This window comes from Scyliorhinus canicula, chromosome 17, assembly GCF_902713615.1.
Source record: "Scyliorhinus canicula chromosome 17, sScyCan1.1, whole genome shotgun sequence".
In the NCBI taxonomy this organism is placed as follows: domain Eukaryota; kingdom Metazoa; phylum Chordata; class Chondrichthyes; order Carcharhiniformes; family Scyliorhinidae; genus Scyliorhinus; species Scyliorhinus canicula.
The window spans coordinates 994,349-1,011,453 of record NC_052162.1 but is presented as its reverse complement, the minus strand read 5'-3'; the positions used below and the strand labels follow the sequence as shown (position 1 = coordinate 1,011,453).

Genomic DNA, 17,105 nt, shown 5'->3' with positions numbered 1-17,105 from the left:
GAGAGTGGCGAATGTCGTGCCCCTGTTTAAAAAAGGGAATAGGGATAACCCTGGGAATTACAGGCCAGTTAGTCTTACTTCGGTGGTAGGCAAAGTAATGGAAAGGGTACTGAGGGACAGGATTTCTGAGCATCTGGAAAGGAACTGCTTGATTAGGGATAGTCAGCACGGATTTGTGAGGGGTAGGTCTTGCCTTACAAGTCTTATTGACTTCTTTGAGGAGGTGACCAAGCATGTGGATGAAGGTAAAGCAGTGGATGTAGTGTACATGGATTTTAGTAAGGCATTTGATAAAGTTCCCCATTGTAGGCTTGTGCAGAAAGTAAGGAGGCATGGGATAATGGGAAATTTGGCCAGTTGGATAACAAACTGGCTAACCGATAGAAGACAGAGAGTGGTGGTGGATGGCAAATATTCAGCCTGGAGCCCAGTTATCAGTGGTGTACCGCAGGGATCAGTTCTGGGTCCTCTGCTGTTTGTGATTTTCATTAACGACTTGGATGAGGGAGTTGAAGGGTGGGTCAGTAAATTTGCAGATGATACGAAGATTGGTGGAGTTGTGGATAATGAGGAGGGCTGTTGTCGGCTTCAAAGAGACATAGATAGAATGCAGAGCTGGGCTGAGAAGTGGCAGATGGAGTTTAACCCTGACAAGTGTGAGGTTGTCCATTTTGGAAGGACAAATATGAATGCGGAATACAGGGTTAACGGTAGGGTTCTTGGCAATGTGGAGGAGCAAAGAGATCTTGGGGTCTATGTTCATAGATCTTTGAAAGTTGCCACTCAAGTGGATAGAGCTGTGAAGAAGGCCTATGGTGTGCTAGCGTTCATTAGCAGAGGGATTGAATTTAAGAGCCGTGAGGTGATGATGCAGCTGTACAAAACCTTGGTCAGGCCACATTTGGAGTACTGTGTGCAGTTCTGGTCACCTCATTTTAGGAAGGATGTGGAAGCTTTGGAAAAGGTGCAAAGGAGATTTACCAGGATGTGGCCTGGAATGGAGAGTAGGTCATACGAGGAAAGGTTGAGGGTGCTAGGCCTTTTCTCAATAGAACGGAGAAGGATGAGGGGCGACTTGATAGAGGTTTATAAGATGATTAGGGGAATGGATAGAGTAGACAGTCAGAGACTTTTTCCCCGGGTGGAACACACCATTACAAGAGGACATAAATTTAAGATAAATGGTGGAAGGTATAGAGGGGATGTCAGAGGTAGGTTCTTTACCCAGAGAGTAGTGGGGGCATGGAATGCACTGCCTGTGGAAGTAGTTGAGTCGGAAACGTTAGGGACCTTCAAGCGGCTATTGGATAGGTACATGGATTAGGGTAGAATAATGGAGTGTAGGTTAACTTAAGGGCAGCACGGTAGCATTGTGGATAGCACAATTGCTTCACAGCTCCAGGGTCCCAAGTTCGATTCCGGCTTGGGTCACTGTCTGTGTGGAGTCTGCACATCCTCCCCGTGACTGCGTGGGTTTCCTCCGGGTACTCCGGTTTCCTCCCACAGTCCAAAGATGTGCAGGTTGGGTGGATTGGCCATGTAAAATTGTCCAAAATTCTTTGATTAACCTAGGACAAAAGTTTGGCGCAACATCGTGGGCCGAAGGGCCTGTTCTGTGCTGTATTTCTCTATCTCTATCTATCCTGACTACTGCTAGGGGGCCTGTACATAGCTCCCATCAGGGTCTTTTTACCTCTGCGATTCCTCAACTCTACCTACAGAGATTCTATGCCTTTTGATCGTATAATCGCTCCTTGCTATCGATTTAACTTCATTCCTTACTAACAATACAACCCCGCCCCCTTTGCCCATCTGCCTGTCCTTTCGACATACCCTTGGATATTTAGATCCCAGCCCTGATTCCCTTGCCGCAACGACTCGGTGATGCCCACAATATCATACCGGCAATTTCAAAATGAGCAACAAGCTCATTTATCTTGTTCCGTATACTGCACGCATTTAGGTACAACACCCTCAGTCTTGCATTGACCACCTCCCTTCTCACACGTCATCTTTTTTGCTCTGCTTGAGGCTGACGCTGTTCTCTTATAAGAACTAGGAGCAGGAGTAGACCATCTGGCCCCTCGAGCCTGCTCCGCCATTCAATGAGATCATGGCTGATCTTTTGTGGACTCAGCTCCACTTTCCGACCCGATCACCATAACCCTTAATCCCTTTATTCTTCAAAAAACGATCTATCTTTACCTTAAAAACATTTAATGAAGGAGCCTCAACTGCTTCACTGGGCAAAGAATTCCATAGATTCACAACCCTTTGGGTGAAGAAGTTCCTCCTAAACTCAGTCCTAAATCTACTTCCCCTTATTTTGAGGCTATGCCCCTTAGTTCTGCTTTCACCCGCCAGTGGAAACAACCTGCCCGCATCTGTCCTATCTATTCCCTTCATAATTTTATATGTTTCTATAAGATCCCCCCTCATCCTTCTAAATTCCAACGAGTACAGTCCCAGTCTACTCAACCTCTCCTCGTAATCCAACCCCTTCAGCTTTGGGATTAACCTCGTGAATCTCCTCTGCACACCCTCCAGTGCCAGTGCGTCCTTTCTCAAGTAAGGAGACCAAAACTGAACACAATACTCCAGGTGCGGCCTCACTAACACTTTATACAATTGCAACATAACCTCCCTAGTCTTAAACTCCATCCCTCTAGCAATGAAGGACAAAATTCCATTTGCCTTCTTAATCACCTGTTGCACCTGTAAACCAACTTTCTGTGACTCATGCACTATCACACCCAGGTCTCTCTGCACAGCAGCATGCTTTAATATTTTATCATTTAAATAATAATCCCGTTTGCTGTTATTCCTACCAAAATGGATAACCTCATATTTGTCAACATTGTATTCCATCTGCCAGACCCTAGCCCAGTCACTTAACTTATCCAAATCCCCCTGCAGACTTCCAGTATCCTCTGCACTTTTCGCTTTACCACTCATCTTAGTGTCGTCTTTAAACTTGGACACATTGCACTTGGTTCCAACTCCAAATCATCTCTGTAAATTGTGAACAATTGTGGGCCCAACACGGATCCCTGAGGGACACCACTAGCTACTGATTGCCAACCAGGGAAACACCCATTAATCCCCACTCTTTGCTTTCTCTTTTTTTTTAAATAAACAATTTTATTGAGGTAGTTTTTGGCTTTGTAAACAGTTACAGACATCAACAGAAAGAAAGCAAAAAAGGCAGAAATGTGCAAACATCCATTTACTTTCAATACTTCAATAGTAACATACTGCACAAGCCCGCTCCTCTCCCACCAGTACTACCCACCATTTTATCCCTCCTACTCTACTCTACTCTCCCCCCCCTCCCCCTGCTGACGCTCACTCTCCCGCAAAGAAGTCAATAAATGGTTGCCACCTCCGGGTGAACCCCTGTACAGATCCCCTCAAGGCGAACTTAATTTTTTCCATACCCAGGAAACTCGACATGTCCGCAAGCCACAACTCAGTCTTCAGGGGCTTTGAGTCCCTCCACGCCAATAGTATTCGTCGCTGGGCTATCAGGGAAGCAAAGGCCAAAACATCGGCCTCTTTCACCCCCTGGACTCCTGGGTCTTCCGAAACCCCAAAAATTGCCACCCCTGGGCTCATCACCACCCTTGTTTTTAGCACCCGGGACATGACGTCCGCAAATCCCTCCCAGTACCCCCTCAGCTTAGGGCATGCCCAAACATGTGAACGTGGTTCGCTGGTCCTCCCGCGCACCTAGCGCATTTGTCCTCTATCCCAAAGAATTTGCTCATCCGAGCCACTGTCATATGGGCCCGGTGAACGACCTTAAATTGAATCAGCCCGAGCCTGGCACATGTCGCGGTCGAATTTACCCTACTCAGGGCCTCTGCCCACAGCCCGTCCTCCATTTCCCCACCTAGCTCCTCCTCCCATTTAAGTTTCAGTTCCTCCATCTGGGACCCTTCCTCCCTCATGAGCACCTTATAAATACCCGAGACTCTACCCTCCCCTTCTTCCCCCCTAGAGACTATTCTGTCTACGATCCCCATTGGCGGGAGGCGTGGGAAAGATGGGACCTGTCTATGAACAAAGTCCCGCAATTGTAGGTACCTAAAATAATTTCCCCATACCAGCCCAAATTTCTCCTCCAAGCTCCTCAAACTTGCAAAGCTCCCTTCCAGGAACATATCACCCACCCTTCCCACCCCCGCCCGCCGCCATACTCGAAACCCCCCATCCATACTGCCGGTGGCAAACCGATGGTTGTCGCAGATTGGCGCCCAGACAGACGCCCCCATCTCCCCCACATGCCTCCTCCACTGGCCCCATATCCGCAGGGTCGCCACCACTACCGGGCTGGTGGAATACCTGGCCGGCGGCAGCGGTAGAGGAGCCATGACCAGGGCTGCCAAGCTCGAGCCCCTGCACGAAGCCGCCTCCACCCGCTCCCAGATAGACCCCGTATCCACCATCCACCACCTTATCATAGCGATGTTGGCCGCCCAGTAATAATTAATCAGACTCGGCAAAGCCAGCCCTCCCTCGCTGCGGTTCCTCTCCAACATCGCCTTCTTCACCCGCGGGGATTTTCCCGCCCAGACAAAGCTCATGATCATCCTGTTAACTCTTTTGAAGAAGGACTGTGGGACAAAGATCGGGAGGCACTGAAAAACAAACAGGAATCTAGGGAGGATTGTCATCTTTACAGTCTGCACCCTCCCTGCCAGCGACAGCGGGAGTGCATCCCATCTCCGAAACTCTCCCTTCATTTGCTCCACCACCCTGGCTAAATTTAACTTATGCAGCCTGCCCCAGTCTCATGCCACCTGAATTCCCAAATACCGGAAATTTTCCTCAACCAGCCTAAACGGTAGCCCTCTCAATCGGTTCTCCTGGCCCCTTGCCTGGACCACAAACATTTCACTCTTATTTCTATTTAATTTCACTTTAATTTGTATCCTGGGAACTGGCCGAACTTCCTCAACATTCCCAGTATACTTCCCATCCCGGCCACTGGGTCCGACACGTACAGGAGCAGGTCGTCTGCGTAAAGAGAGACCCTATGTTCTACCCCGCCCCTCACCATCCCCTTCCATCCCTCTGGGGCTCTCAGCGCAATCGCCAGCGGCTCTATGGCCAGCGCAAACAGCAGCGGGGAGAGCGGGCAGCCCTGTCTGGTCCCTCGGTACAACCTAAAGTACTCCGACACTTCTCGGTTAGTCCTGACGCTGGCCCTCGGGGCCTGATATAATAATTTGATCCAATCCACCAATCCCTCCCCGAACCCAAACCGTCCGAGCACCTCCCATAGATAGTCCCACTCCACCCGGTCAAAGGCCTTCTCGGTGTCCATCGCCACCACTACCTCCACCTCCCTGCCCGCCGGCGCATCATTATCACATTAAGTAATCTTCTCAGGTTGGCCGCCAGCTGCCTACCTTTCACGAACCCAGTTTGATCCTCCCCAATCACCTCCGGTACACAGTCCTCCATTCTAACCGCCAGTACCTTTGCCAGGAGCTTGGCGTCAACATTAATCAGGGAGATTGGCCTGTAGGACCCGCACACCTCCGGGTCTTTACCCCGCTTCAATATCAGTGATATAGTGGCTTGCGACATTGTCGGCGGCAGGGTCCCTCTGTCCCTTGCCTCATTGAAAACCCTCGCCAAGACCGGGCCCACCAGCTCAGAAAACTTCCTATAGAACTCTACTGGGTATCCATCCGGCCCTGGGGCTTTCCCCGACTGCATGGCCTTAGGCCCCCCAATACCTCCTCTACTCTAATCGGGGCCCCCAGCTCATCCACTCGCCCCCCACCTACTGTTGGGAAGGTTAACCCGTCCAGAAACCTTTTCATCTCCTCTGGTTCTTCCGGCGGCTCCGAAGTATACAGCTTGCGATAGAAGTCCTGGAATACCTTATTCAATCCTGCCGGGTCCTCTACTTTGCGCCCCTCCCCATCCCTCACTCCACTCTTTGCTTTCTATTAATTAACCAATCCTCTATCCATGCTACTACTTTACCCTTAATGCCATGCATCTTTATCTTATGCAGCAACCTTTTGTGTGGCACCTTGTCAAAGGCTTTCTGGAAATCCAGATATACCACATCCATTGGCTCCCCATTATCTACTGCACTGGTAATGTCCTCAAAAAATTCCACTAAATTAATTAGGCACGACCTGCCCTTTATGAACCCATGCTGCGTCTGCCCAATGGGACAATTTCTATCCAGATGCCTCGCAATTTCTTCCTTGATGATAGATTCCAGCATCTTCCCTACTACCGAAGTTAAGCTCACTGGCCTATAATTACCCACTTTCTGCCTACCTCCTTTTTTAAACAGTGGTGTCACGTTTGCTAATTTCCAATCCACCGGGACTACCCCAGAGTCTAGTGAATTTTGGTAAATTATCACTAGTGCATGTGCAATTTCCCTAGCCATCTCTTTTAGCACTCTGGGATGCATTCCATCAGGGCCAGGAGACTTGTCTATCTTTAGCCCCATTAGCTTGCCCATCACTACCTCCTTAGTGATAACAATCCTCTCAAGGTCCTCACCTGTCATAGCCTCATTTCTATCAGTCGCTGGCATGTTATTTGTGTCTTCCACTGTGAAGACCGACCCAAAAATCCTGTTCAGTTCCTCAGCAATTTCCTCATCTCCCATTATTAAAACTCCCTTCTCATCCTCTAAAGGACCAATATTTACCTTAGCCACTCTTTTTTGTTTATATATTTGTAGAAACTTTTACTGTCTGTTTTTATATTCTGAGCAAGTTTACTCTCATAATCTATCTTACTCTTCTTTATAGCTTTTTTAGTAGCTTTCTGTTGCCCCCTAAAGATTTCCCAGTCCTCTAGTCTCCCAGCAATCTTTGTCACTTTGTATGCTTTTTCCTTCAATTTGATACTCTCCCTTATTTCCTTATATATCCATGATCGATTTTCCCTCTTTCTACCGTCCTTCCTTTTTGTTGGTATAAACCGTTGCCGAGCACTGTGAAAAATCGCTTGGAAGGTTCTCCACTGTTCCTCAACTGTTCCACCATAAAGTATTTGCTCCCAGTCTACCTTAGCTAGTTCATCTCTCATCCCATTGTAATCTTCTTTGTTTAAGCACAAAACACTAGTATTTGATTTTACCTTTTCACCCTCCATCTGTATTTTAAATTCCACCATATTGTGATCGCTCCTTCCGAGAGGATCCCTAACGATGAGATCATGAATCAATCCTGTCTCATTACACAGGACCAGATCTAGGACCGCTTGTTCCCTCGTAGGTTCCATTACACACTGTTATTTTTGTTCTCTATTTCCTCTTCAGTTATGACACCTTCTAAGCTAATGCTCTGGTTCCCACCCCCCTGCCATACTAGTTTAAATCCTCCAGAGTGTCACTAGCAACCCTCCCAGCCAGGATATTGGTGCGGCTCGAGTTTAGATGAAACCCGTCCATCTCCTGCAGGTCCTACCTGTCCCAGAAGAGATCCCAGTGGTCCAGAAATCTGAAACCCTCCTTCCTACACCAGCTGTTTAGCCACGTGTTTAGCTGCACTATCCTCCTATTTCTAGCCTTACTGGCATATTTCTGAGATTACAACGCTAGAGGTCCTGCTTTTTAGCTTACTGCCTAACTCCCTGAACTCTTTCTGCAGGACCTTGTCGCTCTTCCTGCCGATGTCATTGGTACCTATGTGTACTACCACCTCTGGCTATTCACCCTCCACCTTTGAGAGCCAGGTCTGTGGCACCACGAGTGGCTCGGATGCATCGGGGCAGGGGAAGGAAAGGGAAGAGTGGGAGAAATGAAAATCGCTTATTGTCACAAGTAGGCTTCAAATCAGGTTACCGTGAAAAGCCCCTAGTCGCCACATTCCGGCGCCTGTTCTGGGGGGGATGGTACGGGAACAATGACTTAAAAAAAAAATACATTTAAAGTACCCAATTATTTTTTCCAATTAAGGGGCAATTTAGCACGGCCAATTTGCCTATCCTGTACATTTTTGGGTTGTGGGGGTGAAACCCACGCAGACACGGGGAGAATGTGCAAACTCCACACGGACAGTGACCCAGGGCCGGGATTCGAACCCGGGTCCTCAGCGCCGTAGGCAGCAATGCTAACCACTGTGCCACCGTGCTGCCAGTACGGGAACAATGATAGGGGATTCTACCATTCTGCCAAGTTTGTTTCAAATCACTAGCTTTCGGAGCACTGCTCCTTCGTCACGTGAATGAAGAGGTTTGTACCTCTGAATGAAGAGGAGCAGCGCTCCGAAAGCTAGTGATTTGAAACAAACCTGTTGAACTTTAACCTGGTGTTATAAGGGGAACAGATAGATGTTTCTGCTGCCACAGACATGACATCAGGATGGTGTATTGCCTCAAGGATCTCCCTAAAGAAAACAGGGATGAGGTCCTGTAAGCAGAATCTGGAGAACTAGGGGGTGCTTTTGCTAACACTGTTGGGGAGATTTTAAACTAATGTGGCAGGGGGATGGGAACCAGATTAGGAAGTTAGAGGTCAGTAAAGAGGCAGCAACTAAAGTCTGTAAGGTACTAGATAATAAACTCGATGTGACTAAGGGGCAGAGTAGACAGGGAAGAGATGATGAACGCAAAGGGACAGGTGGGAAACTTTATCAAACGCCTTACTGAAGTCCATGTATATGACATCTTACAGCCCTTCCCTCATCAATTAACTTTGTCACTTCCTCAAAGAATTCTATTAGGTTTGTAAGACATGACCTTCCCTGCACAAAACCATGCTGCCTATCACTGATAAGTCTATTTTCTTCCAAATGTGAATAGATCCTATCCCTCAGTACCTTCTCCAACAGTTTGCCTACCACTGACGTCAAGCTCACAGGTCTATAATTCCCTGGATTATCCCTGCTACCCTTCTTAAACAAAGGGACAAGATTAGCAATTCTCCAGTCCTCCGGGACCTCACCCGTGCTCAAGGATGCTGCAAAGATATCTGTTAAGGCCCCAGCTATTTCGTCCCTCGCTTCCCTCAGTAACCTGGGATAGATCCCATCCGGTCCTGGGGACTTGTCCACCTTAATGTCGTTTAGAATACCCAAAACCTCCCCCTTCCTTATGCCGACATGACCGAGAGTATTTAAACATCCATCCCTAGCCTCAACATCCGTCATGTCCCTCTCCTTGGTGAATACCGATGCAAAGTACTCATTAAGAATCTCACTCATTTCTTCTGACTCCACGCATAAATTCCCTCTTTTGTCTTTGAGTGGGCCAATCCTTTCTCTAGTTACCCTCTTGCTCCTTATATACGTGTGTACTAGCTAGATGGATAAAGAATTGGCTGGGCAACAGGAGACAGAGAAATGAAAAATTAAATGAAAATCGCTTATTGTCACAAGTAGGCTTCAATGAAGTTACTGTGAAAAGCCCCTAGTCTGGCACCTGTTCGGCGAGGCTGGTGCGGGAATTGAACCGCGCTGCTGACCTGTCTTGGTCTGCTTTAAAAGCGAGTGATTTAGCCCAGTGTGCTAAACCAGCCCCGTTAAGAGAGTAGTGGTGGAAGGGAGTGTCTCAAAATGGAGAAAGGTGACTAGTGGTGTTCCACAGGGATCTGTGCTCGGACCACTGTTGTTTGTGATATACATAAATGATCTGGAGGAAGGTATAGGTGGTCTGATTAGCAAGTTTGCAGATGATACTAAGATTGGTGGAGTTACAGATAGCGAGGAGGATTGTCAGAGAATACAACAAAATATAGATAGATTGGAGAGGTGGGCAGAGAAATGGCAGATGGAGTGCAATGCAGGCAAATGCGAGGTGATGCATTTTGGAAGATCTAATTCAAGAGCGGGCTATACGGTCAATGGAAGGGTCCTGGGGAAAATTGATGTACAGAGAGATCTGGGAGTTCAGGTCCACTGTACCCTGAAGGTGGCGACGCAGGTCGATAGAGTGGTCAAGAAGGCATACGGCATGCTTGCCTTCATCGGACAGGGTATTGAGTACAAGAGTCGGCAGGTCATGTTACAGTTGTATAGGACTTTGGTTAGGCCACATTTGGAATACTGCGTGCAGTTCTGGTCGCCACATTACCAGAAGGATGTGGATGCTTTAGAGAGGGTGCAGAGGAGGTTCACCAGGATGTTGCCTGGTATGGAGGGTGCTAGCTATGAAGAAAGGTTGAGTAGATTAGGATTGTTTTCGTTGGAAAGACAGAGGTTGAGGGGGGACCTGATTGAGTTCTACAAAATTATGAGAGGTATGGACAGGGTGGATAGCAACAAGCTTTTTCCAAGAGTGGGGGTGTCAGTTACAAGGGGTCATGATTTCAAGGTGAGGGGGAAAGTTTAAGGGAGATGTTCGTGGGAAGTTTTTTACGCAGAGGGTGGTGGGTGCCTGGAACGCTTTGCCAGCGGAGGTGGTAGAGGCGGTCACGATAGCATCATTTAAGATGCATCTAGACAGATATATGAACGGGCGGGAACAGAGGGAAGTAGATCCTTGGAAAATAGGCAACAGGTTTAGATAAAGGATCTGGATCGGCGCAGGCTGGGAGGGCCGAAGGGCCTGTTCCTGGGATCGGCGCAGGCTGGGATGGCCGAAGGGCCTGTTCCTGTGCTGTAATTTTCTTTGTTCTTTGTTCTAACTCGGAAACAAATTAAAAAGCAGGACCTGAAAAAAGTGCCACATGGTAGCGAGAGCTCGGGGAACAGACCAGATGTATATATGGCTGGGGAGATGGTGTAGGACGGAGTGATTTACATTCCTGAGGCATTTTTGGTTGAGGAACCAAGACTATTGTAGGTTTGGTATTATGCGTATTGGTATTGAGAAGAGGTTAATTAATATTCTTGTTCTGCAGGGTCCTTTAGCAACCATAACATTATGGATTCTTCATTAGGATGGGAAGTGGACTGGTCAAATCTAAATAAAGGAAATTAGTAAAGTATAAGGGGCGAGTTGGTGATGATAGATTACCGAAGCCCTTATCTCTTGAACGAATAAAAAATGTAATTAAAAGGCATAGAATCATAGAATTTACAGTGCAGAAGGAGGCCATTTGGCCCATCGAGTCTGCACTGACTCTTGGAAAGAGCACCATACTTAAGCCCACACTTCCATCCTATCCCCGTAACCCAGCAACCGTACCTAACCGAAGGGCAATTTTTGCATGACCAATCCACCTAATCTGCATGACAGTGGATAATCAATACTTAAGAAAAGAATGAACACATCGCAACAGTTACACATTCCTTACTGACACAAAAATACAAGAAAAATGACCGATGGCTAACCAAATAAATTAAGAAGGTATTGTAATGGGCCAGGGTTTAGAGAACCCCAAAGTGTATCATGGAGTTCACCTGACCCACAAATTTTAATAGATTGTGGTATGGGGAGCACACGGCCCACTCTACAGGTGTGGTACAGCAGAAATGGAAAAGTATTTTTTAAAGCAAAACAATGTTCATTCTATGAACTCAAGTTAACCTTTTTAACACAGTGACCATCTTAGCAACCATTAATTCAAATATAACCCCCAAAGAATACAACACTACGTAATCCTTTAAGCTTTCCTTTTAACATCCATAAGACTTAAAACACATTTTACCAGAAGCACATTAGGTTTACATTCACTATGGAGACCATTTATAATTCTGAATTCACCAAATGATCAAGAGATAGTCTTTTCATGGCAGAGAGATCAACAGTACACCTGCTTGGTCTGGCTTCAGCTCCAACACTGAAAACGAAACTAAAACACAGCCTGCAGCAAACAGCCTAAAACAAAAGTAAAAAGCTGACAGACTGCCCAGCTCCACCCACTCTGACATCACTGCAGTACTAAACACCTATTTCTTAAAGGTACTTTCACTACAGATATTTATATACACACCCATTTATAAACACCCATTTCTTAAAGGTACTCTCACATGACAGTATTGCTCATCATTTAAGGAGCTCTGAATTTGGTTCCCTTATCCTTGGCTCTGGTTGGAATGTGAGAGACTGGAGCAAGAACCTTCTTTGAGCAGAAAGCTATTTGTGAATCACCCCCCCCCCCATTACCTCTGTGTATATTTCCTCATTCCTTCCTACGCTTTACAATTATCCGCCCTTCAATCATTCCTCCTCACAAACTCCAGACTTTCAAAACCCAAAGTGGATTCTGCCCAGTTCTGCTTGCATCATCCTCCTCCTGCTCTTTATGCTGTGGCTTTCTTGTACAATGGGGCTTGGCCTTTCAGTTATCAGAATGAGTTAAGTTTGCACCTTCCTCCTTGCGAGACGTTCCTGTTGAAGCTGTTGTGTGATTCGATCTCGTTCCACTCTCTGCCGCTCAGTTTCTTCAGAAGCTTTTGCCTCGGCCTCTTCTCTCTAAAACACAGACTCACTGTTCACTGTCAGTACTGCGCCGATCAGTGCAGCATCCAGCTTGTATTATCAGACAATCTCTCAACTATCTTCTCAACACAACAGATTTTAACAGTAATTGTTAAGCATTGGGAAAATTAATAAAATACAAAATTTGGATAACATAAGAAAATGTGAAGTTGATCAGGACAGCTGTCTAAAGGGGGTTTTGAGATGCAAATTAGCATATCAGTGAGAAAAGCAAATGTCTACCTATGTGACTGGGGGAAAGTAACGGGGTATAGAAGAGGTAACTTCAAACCGGAGGGATAACAGAAATTGGCGCTTATTTGCTAAAAGCCAGCAGCACAGGTTGGGTACCCAGTAGCAGCAGCTGCCATCATAGCCACACCCAGACATAGAGGACAGTATCCCCGAAAACAGGGTTATTGCTCAGGCAACCGGTTAAAATCCTAAAACTCGCACCAAGAAGATTATGCCTTCGCTCCTGAAAAGTAGCAGATTTCGCCTTCACTGAAACGACGACAGTATTCCCCAAATTACCCGTGTGCGGTAATTATCGGCCAGATTTAGCTCAGAGTTATATAATATTGGATTGTTGTTTGGTGTCTCAGAGTTCAGGAAACGTAGGTAGTCAGGAACAAAGGGGTAACTCCTAATAACCAAATGAGGATGTGGCTTTGTGAAGGGAATCTGATAATAACCGATAATTGAAAAGGGCAGCAGGGTAGCATGGTGGTTAGCATAAATGCTTCACAGCTCCAGGTTCGATTCCCGGCTGGGTCACTGTCTGTGTGGAGTCTGCACGTCCTCCCCCTGTGTGCGTGGGTTTCCTCCGGGTGCTCCGGTTTCCTCCCACAGTCCAAAGATGTGCGGGTTAGGTGGATTGGCCATGCTAAATTGCCCGCAGTGTCTTAATAAAAGTAAGGTTAAGGGGGTGTTGTTGGGTTACGGGTATAGGGTGGATACGTGGGTTTGAGTAGGGTGATCATGGCTCGGCACAACATTGAGGGCCGAAGGGCCTGTTCTGTGCTGTTCTATGTTCATGTAATATGGGGCTGGGTTAGAACAGTGGGCTAAACAGCTGGCTTCTAATGCAGAACAAGACCAGCAGAGCGGGTTCAATTCCCGTACCAGCCTCCCTGAACAGGCGCCGGAATGTGGCGACTAGGGGCTTTTCACAGTAACTTCATTGAAGCCGACTTGTGACAATAATTGATTATGATTTTATTATTAATATTGTGTGCGTATAGCCATCGGTGTAGTTAAATGTTCTGTTCTGGTGTATTTTAGTCCTTCTTAATATGTGTTTTTCTTTTAAGCTAATAAATAGTCTTATTAATAGATCACAAAGTGACTGACTATTCCTTCCTGGTTTGCACATCTTTTCTCACAGTATACCAAATTGAAAATATACCATGTTAAGAAGCTTTGTGATAACCTCACATTTAACATCAGTGGGTTTCTTAACACAGTTAAAATCACATTTTACCCTCAAATGATGAAAACATTTATTTTTTAAAAAAGTAAACACACCGCTAAACAAACCAGTTGACAGGAGAAAATAACGTGTTAAAATACACCAACCCATGGAAAGCTAGTACACACACGGGCTTTAAGTTTGCAATATTGTACAAACCTTCAGTAAACTATTTTACAGCAGTTACTCTAGATGGTAATTATCTGACAGACAGGAAATGCAGTCCTTAGAACTAGTAATTTTTAAATAATAATAATCTTTATTATTGTCACAAGTAGGCTGACATTAACACTGCAATGAAGTTACTGTGAAAAGCCCCTAGTCGCCACATTCCGGCGCCTGTTCGGGTACACAGAGGGAAAATTCAGAATTACAATTCACCTAACAGCACGTCTTTCGGGACTGTGGGAGGAAACCAGAGCACCCGGAGGAAACCCACGCAGAGACAAGGAGACAACTCCACACAGACAGTTACCCAAGCTGGGAATTGAACCTGGGACCCTGACACTGTGAAGCAATGGTGCTAACCACTGTGCTATATAGGAGATAGGTTAGAAGTATAAAGAGGAGTTGCTCTGTCCATGCTTTTACATTGCATTAAACTAATCCACGAGGCATAGATTGCTCTAATTTCAGCTCTTATTTGGGAAACATTTCTACCAGAGTGAAAACACACACATGAACAAAGAATACAGGGTCTGTGCTGTGCTGCATTCCCAAAGGGGAAATGCACTGGTGGAGAAAACTGGAAAGTCCTATTTACTTGTACATCCACTGCACTGGCTTTGTAATACTGAACCTAACCATGGAAAAATGTAGCTATATCCTACATCTGGGTGTGTGGGCAATGGCCTGACCCATTCAAATATTTAGATTGCTTATCGATCAAAAGAAATGGCTGAAGTTTGTGATTCAAGGCTGGATTATTAGAGTTGGCAGATTAAGTTGGACTAACAAGAGAACATCTGTAGCCATTTGATATTCTTTAGTGAAAGATGGACAAGACTTTTCTCTGATCAAAAACCGACATGCAATCACAATGCTCCCAGATGCACTCAGCAAGATACAGAGCAAGGTTTGTGTGGAACATTCTTTTAAATGCAAAAGATTACATCAGTGAGCACAAGTACATTTTTAATGGAATGAATCTGTTCTTTTAAAACAGAAAGTGCAATACGTTGCTTTGGCACACTTCCCAGCACTCCTGGGGGGACTCAATATATCTATTGCTGGGACACTGGGAGTTTTGGTTTCCAATATATTTCAGCCACAAATGAAGGAATATATCCAGCTCACTTCCTAGCTGCAAGACTTATTCTTTACCAAGTCCATTTTTGTTGAAAGGGATGTGGTCAGGAGGATGGCAGTCTTTGTGTGAAACAGTGCTGGAAGCTGATTCAATCGGAAATTTAAAAAAGGAACGGATATATAATACATGGATAAAACATTTCAGTACTGTGGAGAAAGAGCAGGAAAAGGATTCAAAGAGCTAGCACAATACAATAGACTAAATGCCCTCAGTCTTAGTGGATAGATTCTATGATTCTAGTTAGCTGTTATATGTACGAAAACTTTGGCACTTTGTCTATTTTGAAAATTGCATCTGGCACACACCTGCCATATATGGAGATACAAAACCATTTTTCAGTTGAATAAAAATATATCAGGCATTTCCTGACCAGATGAGGATCTAAGGAATTACAACCAGCTGTCAGTCTACACAACAAATGGCTCTCTTCTTGTCCTCAATAGTCTGCCTATTCACAGTAACATTCTGTTGCCTCTGGGAAGAAGGAGAAGAATGACACACTGCACATCAGCTGGTATGAAACTTGCAAATCATCAATGATTTGGTGAAGTTTGCCAGGATGTTGCCTGGTCTGGAGGGTATTAGCTATGAGGAGAAGTTGGATAAACTCAGATTGTTTACACTGGAAAGACAAAGGTTGAGGGCCGACCTGATAGAGGTCTACAAAATTATGAGTGGCATAGACAGAGGGGATAGTCAGATGCTTCCCCCCCACCCCCCCGCACTTGTCTAAAGAGTACAGAATGTCTCTGGCTAATGAAATTACAATGTAAAGGACGGCAAGGTGGCGCAGTGGTTAGCACTGCTGCCTCATGGCACTGAGGACCCGGGTTCGATCCCAGCCCTGGGTCACTGTCCGAGTGGAGTTTGCACATTCTCCCTGTGTCTGTGTGGGTCTCACCCCCACAATCCAAATATGTGCAGGGTAGGTGGACTGGTGATGCTAAATTGCCCCTTAATTGGGAAAAAAAGAATTGGATACTTAAATTTTAAAAACATGTAATTATATTGTAGCAGGCTGCTAACCCCAGTGAAGTACATTATTCTTGGATCAAGGGTCATCGGGAAAATTTTCCAGAGAAAGAGATGCACTTGCAACAGAAAAGCAGCTTTAGCATCTTCATTAGGGTTCAAAGGGAGAGTTTGAAAGTGCTGTTTCAGAATATACTACACAAAGCTGGATTTGACTGCTAATCGTGTGAACTCTGACCTGGAGTTGCATTTCTGCTGAACGCTCTCTCTCTTCTTGCTCTCTACAAATCCTTTCCTCTTCAGCTTCCTTTTCACTCTCATCTGCAAGTTTTCCCTTTTCTTCTTGCCTCTGAGCTTCTTCTCTCCTGTGGGCCCTCATTTCAGCTGCTTCTCTTTTCAGCTGCTCTTCCCGGCATCTGCGAGGAAAGCACAATCCTCCTGGTGAATTCGAAATGCTGTTTTTTCCATCTCCAAAATCCAATTAAAGATCTCAAAAATCATTCAGCCCATCACCCCAGGTCCTCAACGGGAGCTCATTAATCCACATTCTTCCACAACTTTCCCATTCAAATACATTCTCAAGTCCCCTTTAACAGCTGAGACTCAGCCTTAACAACCACCTGAGGTAAAGCAGTTCAACAACACTGAAATATTTGCCACAAAACTCCCAATTCATTCCTGGAGTGATCTCATTCCCAGCTGTTCCCTGAAACTTGATGCGATGGAAAAGGCATTAATCTCATTAGGTATGCAACTTCAAATCACAAACAATTCCACTTCCCTGGCTGCATGACTTGAATCTAAAATAGAAGGGCTGTGATTTCCTGGCTGTCCACTCTGGCCTCCCCCCCTCCCCCCGCGTGGATTTCACCATGGGGTGGGCTGAACAGGAAATCTCATTAACAACGGCAGGACCAGGAGACCCCCCTGCCACTCACTGGTGCCCCCCCCCCCCCCCACCCACCCACCCTGCTGCCAGACAAACCGCCCTCCTCCCCCCCAGCC

At 46.0% G+C, this 17,105-nt stretch overlaps 1 protein-coding gene across 1 annotated transcript in view; it reads right to left on the bottom strand.

Moving 5' to 3' along the window:
• Positions 1-17,105, bottom strand: part of map7d3 (MAP7 domain containing 3) — a 125,275-nt gene that overhangs the window by 17,616 nt on the left and 90,554 nt on the right. Inside the window, exons 12-13 of the mRNA XM_038776080.1 lie at positions 16,339-16,516; positions 12,238-12,342 (exon numbers count right to left, since the gene is read on the bottom strand). Of these exons, the coding sequence (XP_038632008.1) occupies positions 12,238-12,342; positions 16,339-16,516 (283 nt within the window). The remainder of the gene's footprint in view (positions 1-12,237; positions 12,343-16,338; positions 16,517-17,105) is intronic.